At 59.9% G+C, this 24,041-nt stretch overlaps 1 protein-coding gene across 8 annotated transcripts in view; it reads right to left on the bottom strand.

The window, feature by feature from the left end:
• The window catches only part of PAK4 (p21 (RAC1) activated kinase 4), a 53,407-nt gene that overhangs the window by 1,136 nt on the left and 28,230 nt on the right, over positions 1–24,041 (bottom strand). Inside the window, exons 2-10 of one of the 8 annotated variants that reach the window (XM_063719480.1) lie at positions 10,145–10,398; positions 9,949–10,031; positions 8,510–8,735; positions 4,886–5,344; positions 4,229–4,684; positions 3,182–3,315; positions 2,808–2,934; positions 1,548–1,673; positions 455–589 (exon numbers count right to left, since the gene is read on the bottom strand). In XM_063719480.1, the coding sequence (XP_063575550.1) occupies positions 455–589; positions 1,548–1,673; positions 2,808–2,934; positions 3,182–3,315; positions 4,229–4,684; positions 4,886–5,344; positions 8,510–8,713 (1,641 nt within the window). In that variant the 5' untranslated portion in view covers positions 8,714–8,735; positions 9,949–10,031; positions 10,145–10,398. Of the gene's footprint in view, positions 1–454; positions 590–1,547; positions 1,674–2,807; positions 2,935–3,181; positions 3,316–4,228; positions 4,685–4,885; positions 5,345–8,509; positions 8,736–9,948; positions 10,032–10,144; positions 10,399–21,475; positions 21,698–24,041 lie in introns of those variants that run through there. The other 7 variants (XM_054540384.2, XM_063719483.1, XM_063719482.1 and 4 more) reach the window with 7 other exon arrangements.

The following is a 24,041-nucleotide window of genomic DNA, read 5'->3' as shown; positions in this document are numbered from 1 at the left end:
CAGGGACAGTGATGGCGCCTGCGATGGCGCTTACTGTGTGGCCCCAGAGGAAGCAACAAACCCTAGGGGCTCATGTACTCCCTATTTCCATGGTTTAGCAAGGAGCTGGAAGCAACTGGGGCCCAGAGGTGCCCCTTTCCCTCCTGGCGAGTCCTCCACTAGGAAGGTCCCGGCCCTGTCCTCCACTTCTAAATGTGCAAATCTCTCCAGGGCCCGGCGGGGCCCAGGGCAACGGTGAGGGTGCAGGGGGCCTGTGGCTCTGCTGCCTCTGTTGCCCAGGCCCCACAGAGGGGGTCTGCACAGACACACGAGGCCCGGGGGTGGGGGGCCCAGCGCACAGTAAGCGCCATCCCAGGCGCCATCACTGTCCCCATCCCATCCACACTCCATGCTCTGCCTGGCGCCCTGCCACCCGCCAGCTGGTGCACAGTTTCCCAGCCAGGGAGGGGCCTACCTTGTGCAGGTTCTTCAGTCGGGGTGGCAGGTTGTCCCGAATCATCTTCATGGCTTTGAGGGGTGGCTCGTTGAAGTAGGGGGGCTCTCCGTCTACCATCTCAATCACCATTATCCCCAGCGACCAGATGTCCACCTGGGGCGAGAGAAGGGACAACAGGGTTGAGCTGTGGGGGGATGGTGGGTCCTGGGGAGGCTGCAGGGAGGGACCACTCCAGCGCTGTCTCTGCCTCTGGCTCCTGGAGTCCTTGGCCCAGAACTCCCTTTTGGGCACCCAGCCAGCAGTCCACAGAGCACTAGTCCTCCAGGGAGCCCCTGAAGAGAGCTGCCCCCACAGCACCCACCCCTCTTCTTTCTGTCAACTGCCCCCAGGTGTCCTCCCTCCCTCAGCCCAGGTAGCATCCACTGGTGGGTTCAGGACCCACACGGCCTCATCAACACAGTGGAGACACAGTGATTGGTTCAGAAACAGGCACAGGACCCAGGCTGAGCCAATCAGAGCCAACCTGGGGACTTTACCCAAAACACCCAGGGAAAGAGGGGAGCCCATAGGTGGGAGACACTTCCCAGAGCTGCCGGGGCCAGCTCTGTTCCCACAAAGGGAAAGCCAGCCTGTGAAGACAATGCTCAGAAATCAGAACCAAGGCTGGGCGTGGTGGCTCACACCTGTAATCCCAGTACTTTGGGAGGCCAAGGCGGGTAGATCACCTGAGGTCAGGAGTTCAAGACCAACCTGGCCAACATGGTGACAACCCATCTCTACTAATACAAAAATTAGCCGGGCATGGTGGCGGGCGCCTGTAAAACCAGCTTCTCGGGAGGCTGAGGCAGGAGGATCACTTGAACCCGGGAGGCGGAGGTTGCAGTGAGCTGAGATTGCACCACTGCACTCCAGCCTGGGCAACAGAGCGAGACTCCATCTCAAAAAAAAAAAGAATGAATGAATACATGCACACCTGCAGTACCTCCTTGTCCAGAGCACCATTCCTGGCAACCATTCCCCAGACTGGGCCCCACCTCCCGCCAGCACTGCAGCTGGAAAATGGCAGTGTACGCTGTCCACGGCGGGACAACCAAGCCACCCCACGGCTCACCTCTGGCCCGTAGGGAAGGCGGGAGATGAGCTCTGGGGCCATCCAGTAGGGCGTGCCGACCAGCGACTTCCTTCGGGGCACTTCCTTGCTCACCTGGGCACAGAACCCGAAGTCTGACAGCTTCACCTGGGACAGGGCAGAGGCAGTGGGGTCAGAGGAGCTGGCACAGCAGGAGGGCGAGCAAGGGCGTCTGCCTGCATCATTCCTTGGCTTCAGACATGATGTGCGGCCCAGAGGTCAGAGCTGGTGTCCAGAGCCAGACCACTGGGGAGCTCCACCACCTCCCAGTGGGTGCCCTCGGGCGAGTCACCTCCCCCAGGATACCCCCATTTCCCTCCCTGACAGCCTCTGGGGCTTTTGGGGGCAGTGGCCTGAGTACTGCAGATAGCAAAGGCCTGGCCGGAGCTGGGAACAGGGGTGGCCCCGATAGCCTGTGCCCTGGGGCCCTGCTGCCCTGGAGCAAGTCTTTAGTTCGGTGGGAGCAGAAGGTAGCCCTGCACTAGGGCCGTGAGGGGACACAGTCTGCCTTTGCGACAACCAGGTCCCTCACACCTTCTTAGGAACTGTGGGCCCCTTTCCGATTTTTGAGGATTTCTATGGGTCTTCTTGCCTCCAGAAAACATCCCCACAACCGTGTGTGGACAATCTCAGGTGGCCCACAGATGTCGCCCCCAAAACACATCTGTAGACATCTGGAGATTTTGACAGACTGTCAGTGACACAGAGCTCTCTCTGCCTCTGCCTGGACTGACTCGTGCAGCTTAATCTTCCTTGGGGGAGGGGATGGAGTCATCCACTTCTGCAAGCACTTCATTCAAGTCAAGGCCTTCTCTCACAGAAAATCATGTCCACCCGACGTTATAATTGCCACAGCCTCAGATTCGGAACCTCAGTCCAAAGTATGGAAGACAGGACTGGGGTCCACGGCCCGCCCTGGGTGCTGGGCAAGGAGCAGCTTTCCAGTGGAGGGAGAAGCCTGCGGCGGGGGCTGCGCTGTCTGCCCAGATCCCTGCCCCTGGGCCCAGTGTCCTGTGCTAATGGCAGAGCCCCCACTAGCCTGTGCCCTCCCACTGCACAGAGCCCCCACTGAGCTGAAGCCTGACTCTGGGCTGCTCCACGAGGGAGGGACGAACTTCCCGGCTCCTCAAGACACAGACCTGGGGGTCAGAGCTCATCTACCCCCACAGGGGATGGGAAAAGGCGGGGAAGCCCCGCAGCCGGAACCCTGCTGCCCCCGGACCCCGCCACCCGTCCCCTCACCCTGCCGTCATGGGTCAGCAGGATTGAGTCACTCTTGATGTCCCGGTGGATGACGCCCTGGGCGTGGAGCACCGACAGGGCCTGCAGCACTGCCAGGCACACGGCCGCGATCTGCTCCTCGTTCATCCTGCGGGGTGGGGTTAGGGGTGAGCAGCCAGGTGGACAGCACCCTGGGGTGCCGAGGGGGATGCAGCCCTGCCTTGCGGTGGGAGGAATCTGAGACCACTCGACCCCACTCTGGAGTGGGGGGAATGGAGGACACGACCCCATCCCGGGGGCCCGGAGCACAGCTGGTTTGGAGATGTGGCCCCACCCCTAGTGGTCTGGAGGAGACTTGGTCGTGTCACAGGAGGGGTCTGAGGCCCTGGAAATACCTGGTGTGGGTGACGATGTCGGTGAGGGCGCCTCCTTCCAGGAACTCCATGACCACCCAGAGCTCGTCCCCCACCAGGTAGCTGTTGTACATCTCCACCACATTCTCGTGCTGGTAGTCCCTCATGATCACCACCTGTGCAGGGGCTGCGTCAGCGGTGGAGGGAGGCGGGAGGGCTGCCAGGCCCGCCTCAGACCCAGCCACCGCCACCCCCCTGGTTCCCCCTGCAGTTCTACATCGAGCCTGTGCTCACTGGGGCCACCTGGACTGTCCTCCCCTACTGCCACAGCCACGTGGGCCTCAGAGCCAGCTTGAAGCCCATGCCTCCCTTCTGGGGGTGCGCCCCCCTGGGCACACACCCATCTCAGGTCAGTCCTGGGCTAGTGCTGGGGGGCAGGTGGGAAGAGAGCGTTCAAGCACAGGGCTGAGACCCGGACAACGGCAAGGATGAGAGAAGAGGTGTGTGTGTGGGGGAGGATGAGGAACCCAGGCGAGGAGCTCCTGGTGCAGCCTGGCGCTGTGATGGGCAACGAGGTCGAGAGGGGCCTCACACACCCGGCAAAGGGACCTGGGTTTCCTATCGTCAGGGTGCTGCAGGGCACTGCCAGGGTCTCTAAGGAGGGATGGTGACGGGGTGGGCCTGAACGTCAGAAACATACTCTTGGTGGTTGTGTGGGCTGTGCCGAGGGACACCCAGGAGCGGAGGCCGGGGCGGGGCAGAGGGAACCCAGGAGGGGCAGGTCTGGAGGACACTGTACCCTGGAGCCCAGATGGGCCTCAGTGGGTGCAAGGGGCCTGGAAGACACTGGGTGGGGGGTCAGTGGGTCAAGGAACCCTAGGTCTGGGGCTTAGGGACAGAGATGTGGGTGAGGGTGCTGTGAGGACAGAGGCAGGGACCCAGCTGGGGTAGAGGAGACGGCCTGGGGAGGGGAAGGAGTGAGGGGAAGAGGGGAGCCTGGCCCAGCACGGAGGAGTGCAGGGAGAGGAGGGAGGGCAGGGCGGGAGGGGTGGGAGGACCGGCAGGGTGGCAGGGCGGCAGCGCCCGCACCTCGTTGAAGAGCAACTCGCGCCTCTGCTGCTTGCGCAGGTCCATCTTCTTGACGGCCACCAGCTTGCCCGAGCTGCGCACGGTGGCGATGCACACGATGCCCGTGGAGCCCTCGCCGATCTTGATGAAGTTGTCCAGGTAGGAGCGGGGGTCGCCTGGGTCCACCACCAGCTGCAGGGCAGCCCGGAACTGCTCATGGGATACTCGCTGTGGCTCCCGCTGTGGTGAGCAGGGGCCAGGGGGCCCAGGAACAGCAGGGGCGACAGGGGCGGCAGGGGTGGCGGGGGTGCGGGCTGGAGGGGCCAGCTGGGGCTCCGAGGCGTGGGGGCCCAGTACTCCAGGGCTGGGGGCACCTCGGGCTCGGGTGGGAGGCCGGGAGGAGGAGGAGGAGGAGGACTGGGGGACGGCCAGGCCCCCTGCTGATGGCCCGTTAGGGGCCACGTCATGAGGCTCCCCCTGAAACAGAAGAGAGAAGTAGCTGTCAGTGATGTGTGCCAGGGAGCAGCTCTGCTCCCTAAGCAGGAGAGAGACCCAGCGACGGGACAGATACATGGGTGGTCAGGATGAGATGCATGGTGGTGGGGCGGGGCTGGAAGGTGGGGACAGAGGAGCAACAGGCAGGGGACAGTGGGGGCCCTGGGGCGGGGGAGGGGTTACCTGGGCACCCCGGGATGGGTGGTCCGTGTCAGCCCTCGGGTAGGTGTTAAAGGGCCGGCCAGCTGCCAGTTTCGCCCCACTGGCCAGACCAGCAGGCTGGGGGGTGCCGACGTCAGGCCCGGAGAGGGGGCGTTTGTCCCGGGAGGACTCCTGGGGCCCCCCTGAGCCCTCCCTGGAAGACTTGGGCCTCTTCTCTGGCCCCGCCCGTCGCCTGTCACCACTGCCGCCACCCGCCTCGCTGTGACCGGCGAACCGGCCTCGGCTGCCTGCCTTCCCCGGGCCCCCTCTGGCCGTGGTGGCCGGCTCCTCTGGCATCCCATTTTCCTGGCGGGCACGGGCGGGCGGCGGCGGGCTGTCTCTCCGCAGGGAGTTGGAGCGTGTCACCGACATGTTCTCAAACTCGTCCAGTAGCAGCGTGAGGGCCCCATCCTTGGCACCTTTGCTGCCCCGCACGATGGTCTGGGGTCCCAGGCAATGGTGGGTGGGGGCCCAGCAAGGAGTGGGGCACACAGGACGTGCATCCGACACGCAGGGACAAGACAGCACGACACACACAGAGACAAGACAGAGACGCAATGAAGAGATGCCATGGAGTGACAATGGCATGGGCGGTGCGGCCCCTTCCCTCCCTGGGGACGCAGCTGCAGGGGCCAGAGGAGTGATCGCCATGGCCAGGCTGCTGCCCTCTGGGCTCGGTTGGACCCTGGAGAGGCCCCCCTTGTTTTTCTCCTGTTCCCTACACTGGTGGAATAGTCCTGCCCTGCGGGGTTGGGGGGAGGGAGGGCAGAAGCTGACCCACCCCATAATCAGCCCCGAGGGCTGCAAATGACAGGGCGCTGGGGCCAGGGCCTGGCCTGGTACTTCCTCCCATGTGGGCGCCAGTGTTCCTTAGCCCCAAAACCACACTCTCTGCTCCCATGAACAACAAGGGGTGGGAGACAGGGACAGTCAGAAAGGCCTAGTCCCAAAGTAGAGGGCAAGGGGGTCCCAGGAGCCGGGTGGCAAATACAAATGCAGGTGGGGACCAGGCAGAGCATCCAGTGCGTCCCGAGTCACCCTGTCCCCACCCTCTGTGGTCTGAGTCGTGTCCTGCAGGCCCCCTCTGCCCCCGCTCCATTTCCAGGCACACGGCTGTCTCCCCGACCCGTGCCCCCGCCGCGCCCAGGGCCTCTCCGCTGGCTGCTCCCTCTGCCTGGAACATCAGCTCTCAGGGTCCCCGTGGCTCCCTCCCTCCACTCCTTCAGGTGTTTGCTCAAAACTCAGCTTCTCAGTGAGGCTTCCGCTGGCCGCCCGTCATCTAAAATGCCAGCCCCTGCCCTCCCCGGCCCCTGCCCTGCCTGCATTCTACCTAGAGCGCCTAACAGCAGCTGATACAGAGCACGCAGGCATCTGTCTGCTCCCGGCTCTGCCTAGTGCACGCTCCGGGCAGGGATTGTTTTTTCCTGTCTGCTTCGGGTCCCGCTCCATCTCAGCACCTAGACCAGCATCTGGCGCACAGCAGGGGATCAGTGAACTTTTGCTAAACCACGTAGTGAGTGAGGTGTCTGTGCAAAGGCCACAGTGAGCTGAGAACGTGGGCCCTGCTGACAGGGACCCTGCCTGGGTCTGCCAGATGTCCTCCAGCCGGAGGCCTGCCTCTAATGTGTGGAAAACACTGATCCCACAAAACCTGGACCCTGCCTGGGGCTGCCAGGCATCCTCCAGCCGGAGGCCTGCCTGTAACGTGCAGAAAACACTGATCCCACAAAACCCGTGGCCTGCTGCTGCCCTGTCTCTCCTGGCCGTGGCTGTCTGCCTGAAGCTGGGCCTTGCCCAGGGGCCCCAGGAAATCAAGGTGGACACAAGGCCAGACTTTGCTGTTAGAACAGGGCATTGAGGCAAGAAGCAGTGGCTCACGCCTATAATCCCAGCACCTCGGGAGGCCGAGGATCACCTGAGGTCAGGAGTTTGAGACCAGTCTGGCCAAAATGGCGAAAACCCGTCTCTACTAAAAATACAAAAATTAGCCAGGCATGGTGGTGGGCGCCTGTAATCCCAGCTACTCAGGAGGCTGAGGCAGGAAAATCGCTTGAACCCAGGAGGCGAAGGTTGCAGTGAGCCGAGATGGCGCCAGTGCACTCCAGCCGGGGAGACAGAGCAGGAATGTGTCTCAAAAATAAACAAAAACAAAAACAACAAAAAAAATGGGGTCGAGAGGGTCCTGGGAGGCCTGAGGCCCGGTCAAGGGCAGCAAACACAAGCGCCCATGGGGCCTCAGGACAGTGCTGGCCACAAGGCCCCATGTGTGAATTCAAGTGCCCTGCCCCCTGGTGGGACAGTCACAGGCAGGCCTCACGTGTGGCGAGCCAGGCAGGGGCTGGGTTTTTGGAGACATCTTGGTGGGGGCAAAGCCTACAACCAAGTGGCCACAGAGCCAGGTAGGGCGTGGAGCTGAGGCGGGTCGGGTGCGGCCTGTGGCCCAGAAGAGCCAGTGCCCCGCCTGTGGAAGCAGCTGCCACTTGCCTCCAGCTGGTCTGTCACCAGATGCCAGAAACGGCTTTGGAAGTGAAGTCTGTCACTTTCTCAGCGGAGGCAAAGAAATCAAAGCATTCAAAAGCACCCTGCATGGGCCACAGGGACCCCTCAGTGGGCCACCAATTGAGGCTGCACTTGTGTCTATGGCCAACTTGTGCGCCTTGGGGCTTTTCCCCGCCAGGCTGGGCTGGGTACGGGGAGGGTGAGTCCCCAGGCACACCCATCTCCACCTGCTGGAAGCAAACCTGACCAAGCTCCCCTTGGCCTGTGGCACCCCCCGGTCCCCACTGACCATGGGGGAGTCCAGGCTCCAAGGCTGGCTTCCGAGGCCCAGCATGGGCTCAGACCAGGCCAGCCTCATGCCAGGCCACACCCAGACACCGGCTCCACAACTCTTATGATTTCACATGGAGGCAGGAGAGGGGTTAAGAGCATGGGCCTTGGAAACAGAAATTGGTTCAAATCCCAACCTTGCCATTTGGCTCTAGATGGCAGGAAAAAAAAAAAAAAAAACAAAACCCAAACCAAAAACCCCCAGTGTTTCACAGGAGTGATTTTCTCCACTAAAGCCCAGCTTCCCCAGCGTCTGCTGGAATTCCTCCTCCTCCTCCCTCAGCCCTGGGCTCTGCCTTGGTGTCCCCTCCTCCCAGAAGCTTGCCTGGACCCCTTGTCTGGGTCAGGTGCCTCCTCCCGGCTCCCCCACCCAAGCCCTGACCACTTGGGGCTGTCACCCTCTGGGAATGGGTCTGTCTCCCACTGCCAGGAGCTCTGGAAAGACTCAAGGGTGGGATGGGAGTGTGGTCCAGGGTACAGCAGCATGGCCCCAGGGGCATGAGTCTCCAGGAGACAGCAGAGCTTGGAGGCTGGTGTGGGGGCTGTCAGATGGGCCATGGGGGGCTCAGGTTGGGGTGGCATGGGTTCTCAGAACTTGGAGCCAGTGGGTGAAGGGTGAAAGGACAGCATTGGACCCAGGATCAGGGTGGAAGGCCGGGGTGTGTCTCTGTTTCCATGTCAGGGAGGTGTCGGTCACAGGGTCGAGTGTGGGGTTGAGGGCCAGGGCCACTTGGGGGTTGGGGTGGGCTGGGGGAGGTGGTGGTGGGTGCCGCATACCTTGGGGGCCCCGGGCTGGATGGAGGTGATGCAGGCGGGGTCGACGAGGGGCTTGGGCCGGCGAGCCGACTCCTCGATCAGGCTCTGCCACTGGCGGGGCAGCCCCGTGAACTTCTGCTCGTGCTGGTCGAAGCCCGTGTGCACGCGGTGCTCGAAGTTGGATGGCGCGGAGATCTCCACCCGCTTCTTCCTTTTCCCAAACATGGTGCCGGGGGCTCGGTGTGGCCTGCGGGAGGGAATCACGGTGGCTGAGTGAGAGCCTGCATGTGTCTCTTCCTCCTCTGCCCCTGCCCTGTCCCTTCCATCCTCATCTTACACCGAGACCAACAGGAGGCAGCAGCCTCCTTCCGGGTCTCCCTGCTCACCCCCTGCCCCCATCTGTGTGGCACACACAGCCAGAGGGTACCCGTGAGCACCCGAGCAGTCATGTCCCTCTGCTCAGAACTTTCCTGCTGCTCTGTCTCCTGCGGGCCCACAAGGCCCCATCACCTCTCTGTTCTCACCCCCTGGAGACCTCAGGGCCTTTGCACGGGCTGGCCCCTCTGCCAGGAGCTTGCTTCCCAGTGTCTGCACAGGGCTCCCCGTCCCCTCCTTCAGTTCTCAGAGCAGCAGTGACTCCTTTCCTGACCACCCCAAGGCAAACAGCCCCGTGTCCCGCCGTCCCCACTCTATATCAGTCACGGCCCGGAACTCATGGAAATCCTGTTTGTTGTTCCTTCTTAGGTTCATGAGTGCAGCATCCACACCGCACCGCTAGAATGTCAGTGCCACATTCTGGCTGGGTCTCATCTGCCCCGCTTCCCGACATCCCCTGCTATGCCTGGTACATGGTGTGTACTCAATGGATGGTCACTGATGGCCTGGCCACTGCCACTGGTCCAGCCATGAGTCTGGGCTGGGGACGCACACACCTTTGGATATTGACTCAGCACAGGGTTACTGATCCCCTGGCTTAAGAGGGCACCCCATGCAGCCTTGCCGCCACACTCCCCTATCTTTAGGATCTGTGGTCTTCAGTCAGGCCCTTGACACAGTACCAAGCACAGAGCAAATGCTCGACCAAAGCCACTTTAAAAAACAAAGGGGCTGAGGGAGAGACATGCTGATGGCGACATCCCATAGAGAACCTGGAGAAAGATGGGAGGCGGAGCCAAGAGGCCAGAGTTCAACTCTCCATCACATGCTGCCGTGACCTTGGGCAGGTGACAACCTCTTTGTGCTGTGGATGAACCCCCATAGGGCTGCTGCGAGGGGTAATGGGTGACTGGGAGCAAAGAGCTTGGTGCAGGGCTTGGCAAATACGGGGGGCCTATCAGTGGGGACCACTGTGATGGCTGGAGTGGCTCCCACAGTGCCTGTGGGAGGAGGGGCCCAGGTCCTGCTCCCCACGAAGGCCCCACCCCAGCGGTCCCGGGCCTGGGCCCTGGAGTCGCACACACCTGCACACACCTGGTCTGATGCTGGTGGGACAGAAGTGCCCTCAGGCAGGTGACCACTCCTCCAGGGGCTTCGGGTTGCTCATCTGTAAAATGAGAGGAACGCATCCGTTCACTCACTCATTCATTCATTCATTTAGGAATAACTCAGCAATGGGCCTCCTCTGTGGCCACTGCAGTGACTCAGACAACCTCTGACCTCATGCGAAGTTCGTGTGGGGCAGACAGACCTGTCCCCATGCAGCAGCAGCCCAGGGTGGTCAGGGCTGGGGGACGGGAGCACGGGACCCAGTCTGGAGGGACGCGGGGTGGGCAGCAGGAAGGCTTCCTGGAAGAGGGGAAGAGTTGAGACCAGAGGACGAGGGGACACGCAGGTGGAGTTTCTGTTCTGTCTTGCTCCCAGCTGGCTCCCCCGCGCCTGGCACAGCACGTGGCACAGCAAGTCCTGTAGCCCTAGTGAGAGGACAGAGGACGTGCAGATGCACGTGGCCCCTCCACACCTACTTCTCCTCCCGGCTCAGGCTGCCTTCCTGGGAGCAGCTGGGAAAGGTGAGGCCCGGGCCCAGAGCTAGGACCATCGATGGGAGCCAGCCAGGGGAACCGGTTTGGCAGCGGGAGCCCTGTGGGAAGCGGGTGGGGGCCCAGCAGCCAACCTGTCTCAACTGGTCCCAAGAGGCCAGCGGGTGGTCAGAGCCGGGCCTGGCCAAGGCTCCCAGGGTTGGCCCAGTTTCCCTGCTTGCCCTGGGCCCCAGGATGGAGGGCGGACGGGGGGCCTCCTCTGTCTCTGCCCAGCCCCTTCTCTGAGCCCAATGCCGGCGCCCTGAGTGCTGCCTTCCAGCCCGGCCCACCCCTGGTGGCCCTGACCTACTCTCTCGTGGCTTTCTAGGCCCAGCTCCTAGGGTCATCCACATACCCCAACAGTCCCCATCTGCCCATTCTGCCTGCTGTCACTCCAGATCTGCGTCCCATGTCCTCCGGCCTCTCAGTCCTCCCAGATGTCCCTCCACCCCCTTTGGCCCCATGCCCAACCCAGGCCTCTTCATCGTGAACCTATCGCCCCGCCCATCCCGCTCCTTCCCCACTGCGGGGCACTAGACAGTTCCCACAGCCACGGGAAGAGGATCAGCCATGTGATCCCTCACTAAGCCTAGAGGGCGGAGAGTGGGGCAGACCCTGAGGCGGGGGACACCTGGGGACAGGGCAGGACAGCCTGGAGGGCAGGCGGCCGACCCAGCTGGCAGCACGGGGTCTGGGGGATGTCCTCCGAAGCCTGGCCTCCTGCCCTCCCAGCCATAAACCCCCAAGGGAAGGGGGCAAGGGGCACGCCTCCGGATATTTGCCTGGGGCCACCCCTTCCCTCTGGGCACTGCACAGAGGGCAGGACAAACAGAGGAACTGAACATGTTTATAATGACCAGGCAGCGACCCCACCCTGGGCCGTCCTGTGCAGCTCCAAGCCCTGCCGGCTTCCCCAGCAGGCGCTCCCTTCCCAACAGAGAAGCTCCTGACCTCGTAGGGGCCACAGAGGCCATGCCAGGCCTGGGAAGAGGGAGAAGAGCTAGGCGGAAAGGCTGGGCTTGCCCAGGTGCAGGGAGGGAAGGGTGGGGGCTGGGCTCCCAGGCCAGCTCCAAGCTTGACAGTCAGGCTGCCTAGGGCTCCAAACCCCAGCAGGGCTGCTACAACCGGCCCTGTGTGACCTCACTTTCTGTGTCTGTGAACTGGGGCTCTAACCCAACCTGGGGACCTCAATATGTGGCCCTGGGTGAGCAACTCGGCCATGCTATGCCTCAGTTTCCTCCTCTGTTCAAAGACAGTGATAATAGTAGCTGCTTCCTAGAGTATTTATTTATTTATTTATTTTAATTTTTTTTTTTTTTTTTAAATGGAGTCTCGCTCTGTCGCCCAGCCTGGAGTGCAGTGGTGTAATCTCGGCTCACTGCAACCTCCGCCTCCCGGCTTCAAGCAATTCTCCTGCCTCAGCCTCCCAAGTAGCTGGGATTACAGGCGCCTGCCACCACGCCCAGCTAATTTTTGTATTTTTAGTAGAGATGGGGTTTCACCATGTTGGCCAGGCTGGTCTCGAACTCCTGACCTCTAGTGATCTGCCTGCCTTGGCCTCCCAAAGTGCTAGGATTACAGGCGTGAGCCCCCGCGCCTGGCCTTCCTGGAGTTTTTATAAGGAATTACGCAGAACACAGGGCACAGAGGGCCTGGCCCAGAGACAGCAGTTGGGATCAGAGCCAAGGCAAATCACACACAGTAAGTGCTCAGTAAGTGCCAGTCACCATTCCAATAGCAGCCAGCACTTACTGAGTACCTACTGTGTACCAGCCCTCTTCCAGGCACTTTACCCGGAGTCCCACATATGACCCTGGAGGGAGGGGCCATTATGAGCCCCGGCTTACAGACAGGGAAAACAAGGCACAGAGGGGGACCTCATTAACCCAGGTGACCCAGCTAGGGTGGCAGAGTGGACACCAGACTCCAGGCCTGTCTGCAGAGATTCACGGGTTCCGGCCCTGCTGTGCGTCTAATCCCGTTCCATCCTTACAAGCATCCTCATCCCAATTCACAAATGGGGAAACTGAGGCCCAGAGAAGGGAAGGCCCTTGTCCAGGTCATGGACAGGAGAAGCAGCCAGGATTTGAACCTGGGTGGTTGTGTGTGGAAGGCACTGAAGGCTGGGCTCTTACCTGCCTGTCCCGCTGCCCTGGAGGGCTGAGCTGATGCTGTTGGTTTTGTCTATTATTTATTTATTTATTTATTTTTGTTTATTTATTTATTTATTTTGAGACGGAGTCTTGCTCTGTTGCCCAGGCTGGAGTGCAGTGGTGCGATCTCAGCCCACTGCCACCTCCGCCTTCCGGGTTCACGCCATTCTCCTGCCTCAGCCTCCGGAGTAGCTAGGACTACAGGTGCCCACCACCACGCCCGGGTAATTTTTTTTATTTTTTTTTATTTTTAGTAGAGACAGGGTTTCACTGTGTTAGGCAGGATGGTCTCGATCTCCTGACCTCATGATCCACCCACCTCGGCCTCCCAAAGTGCTGGGATTACAAGCATGAGCCACCGAGCCCGGCCCTCTTCTTCTTCTTCTTCTTCTTCTTCTTCTTCTTCTTCTTATTATCATCATCATCATCATCATCAGCCTCTCAAGGCTGGTCCTGGCCTCCCCGCTCCCTCCCTCCCTCCCTCCCCATTATTTCTGTCTACACCCAGACCTTGCATTTCCTCTCCTGGCCTAGTCTCTGCTGAGTGGGGGGCCCTCTCTCCTGTGTGACCTGTCCTGGACCCCACGATAGTGGGAGGAAGCACAAAGTGGGCCCCGGGGCCCCCACCTCCCCAGTGGCTGTTCACCAGCCTTTCCCACAGGCCTGTGCAGCAGGAAAGATGCTTAAAACCAATCCCTCCCACCAAATGTGGACTGAGGCTCAGCTCGGTACTCCCACCACCATCGCCACCACCACAAAGGACTCATGGCCCAGAGCAGACACTGACGCTGAGCTCACAGGCGCCCTCAAACGCGGTGGAGTGGCCATTCTGAGCCCCGTTTTGCAGCTGTGGAAACAGAGACTCACAAAGGTCAAATCTCTCACTAAGCTCACCAAGCAGAGCTGGGCCTGGAAGCCAGAGTCCTGCCCACTCCAGAGACCACAGCCTTAAACCCTTTGCTGGCCCCCAAAATGCCTCTTCGTGGCCTGAGAGTCCCCACAGGATGCGCCCAACACCACGCTGCCCTCCTCTCCTCCCAAGCACCCCTGTACTCACTGTGCCCCGGCCACACAGGTCCCCCTGCTGTTCCTCAAATCCCAGACATGGTTCCACCTCAGGGCCTTTGCACGGGCGAGTGCCCCACCTGGAACTCTCCTCTGACTGATCTCCCACCTCCCCTGACTTCCCAGGCCCGCCTGTGCTCACAAGCCCTGCTCCTGTCCTGTCACCCTCTACGCCCGTCTCTGCTTTATCTTTCCTCAGGGCTCTTACCACATATATGGCGTGTGTGTGTGTGTAATTCTTTTTTTTCTTTTTTTGAGACAGAGTTTCACTCTTGTTGCCCAGGCTGGAGTGCAATGGCATGATCCTGGCTCACTGCAACCTCCGCCTAGTGGGTTCATGTGCTTCTCCTGCCTCAGCCTCCCAAGAAGCTGAGATTACAGGCGTCCACCACCACGCCCGGCTAATTTTTGTATTCTTAGTAGAGACGGGGTTTCACCATGTTGGCCAGGCTGGTCTTGAACTCCTCACCTCAGGTGATCCACCTGCCTCAGCCTCCCAAAGTGTTGGGATTACAGGCGTGAGCCACCGGGCCCAGCCAAGTGTGTAATTCTTTAGCATCTGCCTCTCCCCTAGAATGTGTGAGCTTCACAGGGCAGGGACTGTCGTCCTCTGTCTTGCCCCCTCGTAGCCCAGGGCAGCACATGGTAGGGACTCCGTGGAATGATCGTCCCTGTCCGCTGCACTATTCCCCTGCTCAGAGGCCTCGGACAAGGCCCAGCAGCACCCAGGAAATCTTTCAGATAAGCAGCTGGGACTTGGGGTAGTCCCAGAGCAGCAGGAAGGTGCAGCCTTCTGCCCCAGCTGGGGCACAGATGCCTCTGAAGTCCAGTATTTGATCCCCAAAATGCAGGCGCATTTTGTATCCTACTCTAAAATGTTTATTTCAAATTTTAAAAAAATATTTTGAATTCTTTAACATGTGGGACAGGCAGCACTGACCTGGCCTAGCAGACACTTCAGATTTTCCAGTCACCCCCTGCATCCTCTGACCTTTTATGGGAGGAAAAGGGTCCCACCACCCCTATTCTCCCCCCAAGGTTAACTGGCCCAAATGGAAAAGCAAGATCCACCGTGCAACAAAGCTGTCGGTGTGAGCAAACGCATGCGTGCAAAAACCCTTACCTCCTGCCCCGCCCCCTCCAGGCTCTGATCAAAGCTGCTGCCCCTGGAAGGGAGGGGGCTGGCCCAGCCAGAACACAGGGGCCCAGGGGCAGAGCAGGGGAGGTGGCCAGGACCACAGGCATCCTTTCATCATCACCAAAACGAAACTCGAATCAGGAAGGGGACCCAGACCGCTCACTGCCTCCAGCCTGCACTCAGCCTTCCACCATTGGGTCCCACTCACCACCCTGCCACAATCTTCACCTACCAGCTCTGGGAGGGCCCCTCCCTGCCTCAGTTTACCCTCTACCTTCTGGGCATGTGCTCTGATGGTGGAGGCGCTAGGAGTTTGGCTTCCCGTCCCGGCACAGCAGGCTCCTCGCTGTCCCGAGTCCCCCACGCCGTTCCTGCCTCCAAACCTTGGCTCAGCTCTTGCCCCCATCCTGCACGGCCCCCAACCCTCCTCTATCCACATCTCTCTTCAGGCCTCCCACACTGAGCCTCTTTCCTCCAAGGAGTCCTCAGATTTGGGACTGACACATCCCCAGGGTCTTCCTTAGCAAACACCTACTCCACCCACAAGTGACCCGATCACACCCACCCACGCATCGACCCATGCACCCGTCCATATCTACCGAGGGCTGACTCTGCTGGGCCTGGGGCCCATAGCAGTGCACCCAACAGTCAGAAACATCCCTGTCCTTGTAGCACTCACATTCTAGAAGGAAGGAGGCAGTCAATGCATGAGATAAATCAGAAAAATATCTACTAAGTCGGGTGAGAAATGCTGACATAGAAAATAACGCAGCAATCAGAAAGGAGGTGGGGGGAGGGAAGGCTGGAATTCTCGATAAAGTGGTCAAGGCCGGGCACAGTGGTTCACGCCTGTAATCCCAGCACTTTGGGAGGCCAAGGAGGGAGGATTGCTTGAGCCCAGGAGTTCAAGATCAGCTTGGGCAACCTAGTGAGACCGTCTCTACCCCAAAAAATAAAAAATAAATAAAAATTTAGCCAGGTGTGGTGGTGTGCGCCCGTGGTCCCAGCTACTGAGGAGGCTGAGGCAGGAGAATCACCTGAGCCTGGGAGGCCGAGGCTGCAGTGAGTGATCGGGCCACTGCACTCCAGCCTAGGTGACGGGGTGAGACCTTGTCTCAAAAATAAGAATAACAGGCTGGGCGCAGTGGCTTATGCCTGTAATCCCAGCACTTTTGGAGGCCAAGACAGGCAGATCACTTGAGGTGAGAAGTTGGAGACAAGCCTGGCCAACATGGTGAAATCCCATCTCCACTAAAAATACAAAAAATTAGCCTGGCGTGGTGGCAGGCGCCTGTAGTCCCAGCTACTTGGGAGGCTGAAGCAGGAGAATCGCTTGAACCTGGGAGGTGGAAGTTGCAGCGAGTCAAGATTGCGCCATTGCACTCCAGCCTGGGCGACAGAGTGTGAGACTCCATCTCAAAATAATAATAATAATTATTATTATTATTATAAAATAAAGTGGTCAGGCAGGCCTTGCTGAGAAGGGGACACGTGAGCAGGGACCTGCCTGAGGAGGGGAGAGGGAGCCATATAGGGCCCTGGAGGAAGGGCAGCCCAGGAGGAAGGAACAGCCAGGGCGGTGGGAATTTGCTTGATATGGTCAAGGGCAGTGAGGAGGCCGCAGAGCTGGAGCAGGGTGGGCGAGGGGGCTGCAGGGAGGGCCTGGTCCTTTCCCGAGTGAGACGGAGTTGCAGGGGTCTCTGAGCCCAGGAGGGCCACCACCTGACTCAGGAGTTCACAGGCTCCCACTGGCTGGGAACAGTCTGTGGGGGCAGAACGGAAAGGGGGACCAGGGAGGAGGAGGCTGTGATAGCCCAGTGGAAATCAAGGGGACAGGACCTTGTGGGGGCTGCAGAGGGGGCGGCGTGAGCAGGTTCTGGGCACGCTGTAAAGGTGGAGGTGGCAGCACTGGCCGAGGACTGCAGCGTGAGCTCACAGGCAGGGACTCGGCCTGGTCTTGCTCCATGTGGCACCCCCAGCACCTGGCGCGGGGCCTGGCGCAGTCAGCCTAGGTCCATCCCCTCCAGGGCCCTCAGCGTTGCCTTGCACATTACAGTTGTTCGCCTGTCTGTGGCCATCTTCCTCGCTAAGTCAGTGGCTCATATGGACAGGGACCACGTTTTGGTTCATGATGGCTGCATTTCAGTGCCTAGAGCAGGGCGTGGACTCACAAGGGGTCCCCTTCGTGGCTGTGGACTTGCCCAGGCTGTGCCAGGCACACAGACCAGGCCACGCGGAGCCATCTAAACAGTTATGGGTGCTGGGTGGGGAGTCCTCTTCCTTCCTGTTTCCCAAACCAGGAAACTGAGGCCCAGAGAGGGGAAGTCACTGCCCAGGGCTATCCAGTGCCAGGTCACAAAAGCAGCCACTCTGTCCCACAGAGAAGGCAAGTCAACATCCCCCAGCCTCCTGTTCCCCAGTGGTCCCGGCTCCAGCCAAGGCCTCCACTCTAGAGAAAGGACCTTGGAGGTTTATGGGACAAAAACAGGAAGGAACAATGTCCCTGACACTGACCAGACCAAGACCAGAAAAGCCACCATGGTTAGAAGGGAATCTGAAGACATTACACAAATGCACACACACAGTTCTACGGGGCTTCCCACTTTGGCTCAAACACTGATTCAACACGGCCCTGACTGGGAGGGCCCTGCCAACCTCGCAAACCTCATCTCCTCCCCTTGCTTCTCTCCAGCCGCGCTGGCCGCCTCCGTGTATGTCTTGGACTCATCACAGCTGTTCCAGCCTCCGGGCCTCTGCACCTATCTTCCCTCTGCCAGAACTGCACTGCTCAGCCTTTCTTGATATTCAGGTCTTAATGCAAATAAAACCTCCTCCGAGAGGCTGCCTGACCCCTGAACAAAATGTGCACCCCGCTTTTTATGTCTCTGTGGCACTTACCACCCCCTGGCATCCTATACCTACTGACTGGCGGTGCCCCCAGTGGAATGGCAGTGCCCTGAGGGCAGGGACCTGTCTGTCTGTCTGGTTCTTGCTGGCATCTAGAGCAGTGGCTGGAACACAGTAGGTGCTCGAGACATATCTGTGGAACAAGTGGGTGATGCCATTACCAAAGTAATGAGTCTGATCCCTGAGGAGGCCCAGGGCACGGGGATGGGGCCGAGACAGACACAAGTCCCTGGGCCTCGTACACTCACTCCCTGGAAGTCTGACCTTGACACCTGGGGAGAAAATGGGTCTTCAGAGACTGAATCTGGCTGTTCTGTAAGTAAGCTGGTGTGTGTCCCAACACCACAAAAGGTACCCCCACTGTGAACGGCCAGGCCCTCCCCACTGCAGGAGGGCCCACCCAGCCACGTGGCCTACGCTGGGAATCTCAGGAAGTGGCAGGGTATCCTGGCAAGAGCCAATTCACATAGGGGGTGCCTCTGGAAATCCATGAGTCCCCACAATGGATAAAAGCCCATAAAGACACAGATCCGGTGGGGGGGTGCCTTTGGAAGCGGGGCCTGGATTCAGCAGCGTCTGTGGAGGGTGGAGGGGGCAGCCCTGCTCTCCTTCGTTCCTCCAGGTATAGCACCGTCCCCGCCACCAGGCCTCTGCATGGACTGTGCCCTTAGCCTGGGTCCTGAAGAGCCCCCTGCCCCCTCAACCTTCACCTTGTTATCCCTTCCTCTTCCTTCAAACTGCAGGTCCATGGCCGGGCGCGGTGGCTCATGCCTGTAATCCCAGCACTTTGGGAGGCCAAGGCGGGTGGATCACCTGATGTCAGGAGTTCGAGACCAGCCTGGCCAACATGGCAAAACCCCATCCCTACTAAAAAAATACAAAAATTAGCTGGGCGTGGTGGCATGTGCCTCTAGTCCCAGCTACTTGGGAGGCTGATGCACGAGAATTACTTGAACCCAGGGGGCAGAGGTTGCAGTGAGTCAAGATCACGCCACTGCACTCCAGCCTGGGTGACAGAGTGAGACTCTGTCTAAAAAAAACCCTGCTTGTCCCGTGCCTTCCCCTTGACAGCATCTGTCACAGCTGTAATTTCACCTTTGTCTGTATGGTCCTTAATTAGTATGTCTCCTGCAATGAACGGGCAGCCCCACGAGGACAGGCCCTGTCTCTCCTGGCCACTGCTTTGTCCTCAGGAAAGGTCTGGCGCAGTACAGGGGCTCAGCAGGCCTGTACTGGTGGTTAAGAGCCGACTACCCAGTCCCAGATACTGGCTCTACTACTCCAGGCTGTGTGCCTCTGGACAAGTGACTCAACCTCTCTGGACCTCAGTGTCCTCATCTGCAAACTGGGGGTAGTGATAGTCCCTACCTCCTGGGCATGTTGGACGAGCGAATAAGATGACACATACAAAACATTTACAACAGTGACTGGTGCCGAGTGGGGCCTCACTGCAGGCTCACTGCTGTTATCATTACTGCCATTCTTGCTGCTGAATGATGAATGAATGAACGAACAAATACACTACAGAGGATGCCGGGCATGGTCCCTTCTGCAGAGCAAATATGCTAGCCTTACTTTCTCCAGGGTTGGGAGGGAGGAGCCTGATGGGCTGTTATTGTCTGATAACAGGTCTGCCTCTCCCACTGGACTCGGAGACCCAGGAGGGCAGGGCCTGGGGCCATCTCTGTGTCCCCAGGCTTGCCCAGCACAAGGTAAGGTATGGCACAGAGAGTGTGGCTCAACGAGGAGATGGTGCTTCCTTTACCCAGCCAGGCCCAGGCTGGCGCTCAGAGCCCCCAGTGATGCCAGGGCCAAGCCCTCCTGCCCCGAATCTGGCCCAGCACAGAAGGGCACAGACACAAAGGGCACTGCTGGTGCCCTTCACCCCCCCAGAGATACTCAGGGTGGGGATGGACACCACAACAGAGTGTGTGGGAGCCCATACGGCCTGGGAAATCAGAGCAGACGTCATTTATTCCTTGCCTGAGGCTAGGCAGGGGGAAGGGGGTGATGTGGCAGGAAAGAGGCCCTGCCCCTCTCAGGCTCCAGCACCCAAGCCCTCTCACTGTCTACCTCCCCTGCCATGCAACACACAAGGCTGCGCACAGATGCCAAGACACACACTAGGCAGCAACCATGGCCTCTCCTCACAGACCCAACACACAGCAGCGAGCGAAGCCATCCCGCAACACATGCATGCTCACACATGCACACACACACATGCGCACACATGCACACGCATACATGCACACACGCACACTCACATGCACACTCACACACTCACACATGCACACACACGCATGCTCTCACACGCATGTTCACACAGGCATGCACACACATGCACACACGCATGCTCACACACACATGCATGCTCACCCATGCACACTCATAAACATGTACACACATGCATGGCCACACACGCTCACACACATGCACACACACACACATGCACACACGCACGCTCACACACGCATGCACACACGCACACATGCATGCTCACGCTCACAAATACATGCTCACATACATGCACACACATGCACACTCACACACATGCATGATCCCTAGACACAGATGCATGTGAGGACATGCCAGAGCATGCAAGACGTCCGCGGCTGACACCACACAGAGCCGAGTCCTAAGACCATCACACAGACATGCAGATACACACCCAGCCACACACCACAGGCCTCCAGCCACACGCACTGGTCACATGGAAAGCTCCCTGGCCATTCTTCTCCAATATTTATCTTAGGCGAAAAAAAAAAAAAACTTCCCGGCTAGCCGGCAACAGCAGCAATGCACCCTCAACCCTACAACATCCCGAGCACCCAGCGGCGGCCCGTACAGGAGCGTGGGCTCAGGAGGCTGGTGGCCAGGGGTCAGTGCCTTGCTTGCCGCGGGGCAGGGGAAAAGGACATTACCAAGAGCCTCTGTTCCTGTCTCTAGAATATGGGGCACCAGCACAGTGTGCCCCAGAGGGAGCTTCTGAGGCTTCAGTGGGAGAAGGTGGGGGAGCGGCTCTTAAAGCCAGCTTGGCTCAGAGTACACGCGCAGCAAATGGGAAGGCCGCAGCTCAGCCAGCCTGCACGTGGGCCCCAGAAGAGCCATGGAGGGACCATGGACTGGGACCCTTTCATACACACTGCAAAGACTCGTGCACCCAGAGATGCAGAGACTCCCAAAGAGATCCACACATAGAAACACAGGGACACGTGTGTACACACACAATGCCGCAGACACCCCATGACTTCGAGGGAAAGCCGCGCCGCACCCCAGGACACACACGCACCTAGGAATAACCCCCAAGATACAAAGCTACACTAGGAGGCCCCCCCAACCCCAAAACCACACACAGTAGGCAAGGAGACCTCCATGGACCTAGGCACACCCAGTCAACTCCAGGGTCACCCACAGTGACTGAGTGAGGCACAGTCTCAGGGAAACTTCTGCCCCCATGCAAGCCAGACCCCAGGAGCGTGCTCCCACGGAGAGGCTCAGGGACCTATGCTCAGATGCCTGCAAGTCCCCAGCAGACAGGCACCTGCCATCTCGCACACATGGAAACACGGTGACCCCGCCCCAACCCCAAGAAAGGTGCGGCCTTCGCACATGCTCACACTGGCTCCACTGGCCAGGGGCAGGCCCTCCTTCCCCAGCAGCCAGTCTAGCGCCCCCCTCTCCCCTCCCTTCTGAGGCCTGGCCAGCTCACCTCTATCACGCTCTTTCCCACTTCCTGGGCCACCCTCAATGGGGCGGGCCTGTGGACAGACAGGCTTCCAGCTGGGAAAGCAGAGTAGATCCAGGGCTCCCCAGGCCCTCGACGTGGGCACCCACCAAGGAGGGCTGCCTGAGCTCTATGCTCCAGCCTCCAGGGCAGCGGTGGTGACGCGGCCAGGAGTTGAGCCTCGGCTGTGGCTTCCACCCACGGAGGGCGGGAGGGAGGCGGGGCTGAGCCTGGAGCTGGGGTGGGTGGGCCTGGGCCACGTGGCCCATAGCTGCCTGGACAGAGGGCAGGGCTGGGCGGGGACCCCAACCACAGCCTTTGCTTCAGCAGGGTCAGCCTCCCACCAACAGGCACACCCCGCCTCGCCCCCCTATGCCAGGCTAGGTGCCAGGGGCTGGAGTGGGTGACTACACAGCAAGGCTGAGTGCCTGCAAGCAGCTGGCCAGGTGGCTAAGGGACAGCCAGGTTTGAAACAAGGGACTGGGGTATGTACGTGGGGGCAGCTGGGGAGTGACAGGCGCCACTAGGTGCAGGACAGAGCCCCGGGGAGAGGGGTGAGTGGGCTCTCTGATATGGTGGCAGAACTGGAGAGCTGGAACTTGCTTCTCCTCCACCCCGACCAAGGCTGGAATTCTAGCAAGTGCTCAGCATGGGCTAGAGGAAAGGGGCCACTCTGCCCTCCTCACCCATGAGGAGGAATCTGAGACTTAGCCTGACTGGGGGAGGGGTGAGGTCAGGGGAGACCACGGTGAAGCCCCCATATCGCCATCCCGAGGTGTGAGAATAGGGCTGGGAGGTGTGGATGGCAGGAAAGGGAGGAGGGAGAGGAGGCCGGGAGGTGGAACGCTATGCTGGCGCCGCCTCACCAGGATGAAACTAACCCTGCTGAAAATAGGCAGCTCAACGTGACAAGGCCTTATTCTGGGCCAGGCCCTGCTCTTGGCACAGGAGTGGGCTCCGGGGCTTTGCCTCACTGTTGCCCTAAATGGGACAGGTCCTTCAGCAGGCCCCTTTCATCATGGAGGAAACTGAGGCCCAGAGAGGCGGAGTGACTTGATGCCCGAGGGGAGGTCAGGCGCTGGGACTCCCAGGCTGGGTGTCTGTCCCAGTGTCTGTGCCCTTAACCAGCTGCTCCAAACATGAGGCTGACATGATCAGAACCCCCATTCAGGAAAAGAAGAAAAAGATGCTCCGCAGCACCCCTCCCTCGCCTTCAAATCCCACCTCCAGTGCAAAGGCTGGCCCGAGGCAGAGCTCGCAGGTGTAACTGTTTCTCCTGTGAACACTGTCTGTTCCCCTCGAGGCCTCCGGAGGGCTACTTGGTTCATCCCTTCTCACCCTCTGGCCCCACCTGAGACACCTGCTCCTCCACGAAGCCCTCCCTGCCACCCCAGGCTGGGTCAGGTATCCTCCGGGCTCCAGCCCTGCGCACTCTGCCCTGCACCTCCCCATGCCAGCCCTGAGCACCCAGGCTGTCGCTGTCTACAGCCTGCCCGCCTCTCATTCATTCACTGAGCTCCAGGCACATACCAGGCATGCCTGTGGGAGGCCCTGAGAATTCAGCACTGAACAAACTCCACAAAACTTCCTGCCCAGGGGAGCTGACATCCTAGAGGGGCTCCACCAGGGACTCCAGTCCGGTAGGCGGTAGGGACCAAGGCTGCTGGGTGCCCGGGCCCAGAATGGGTGCCCAGGCCATGGTGAATCCAGGAACAACAGTGAGCAAGTGCCCCGGCACACGGCAGACAGAGGTGCCTGGGTCCTCCCCACTGCCCTGCTCTGGCACACCCCTGCCCCCGCAGCCAACTCCTCGAGGGCAGATGTTATCTCCACACACAGAACGTGGGCTGGGAGGCCAGTGCTTGCTCTCAGGGTCTGGAACTCCCATCTCCACCTCTGTCCGCCCCCTGTCACAGTGAGGAGGAAGTCAAGGAGGGGCTGGGCCAGGCTCTGGACCACAGCAGGGCAGGTCTAGGGGATCCCAGAAGTCCCAGATCTCAGGCCACTGCCTCCCCATGGGGTGGGGGGTGGGGCATCTGTCGAGTAACCACCCGGAGAGGAGCCAGGTGGGGCAGCTCTGCAAACCAGACGGGCAGGTTTGGGCTCTGGCGGGGAGTGGGTGGGGATTGGACAGCTCTGGACAGCCGCAGGAAATGAGGTCCCCTGGGGAGAGGGAGCTGCACTGGGCGATTCTCAGTGATTCTCACTTTACCACATTTACACTCATCTACCCCTTTTCCTTCTTTTCCTTCTCTCTGTCTTTGTAATACAGGCACACGGTTCAAAAGCCAAAAGGCACCAAAGGGTGAACTGTGACAGGATGTCCTCCTTCCACCCAGGCCCGCTCGGCCCTGGAGGCAACCCCTACTAGACTTTCGGGTTTTTTTTTTCTTTCTGAGAGATCCTACCTGTGTGTATGGGTACACACGATTACCTGCTTTTTAAAGAACAACAGAAATGGCAGCCACACGACACACAATATTCTGTACTTTGCTCTTCTCGAAAACATTCCGTGGCTCTCCCACGCTGCTGGCATTTGGCAGGAGCTTAA

This window comes from Pongo abelii, chromosome 20, assembly GCF_028885655.2.
Source record: "Pongo abelii isolate AG06213 chromosome 20, NHGRI_mPonAbe1-v2.0_pri, whole genome shotgun sequence".
Taxonomy (NCBI): domain Eukaryota; kingdom Metazoa; phylum Chordata; class Mammalia; order Primates; family Hominidae; genus Pongo; species Pongo abelii.
The sequence above is the reverse complement of the archived record's forward strand: the minus strand, read 5'-3'. Positions and strand labels throughout refer to the sequence as shown.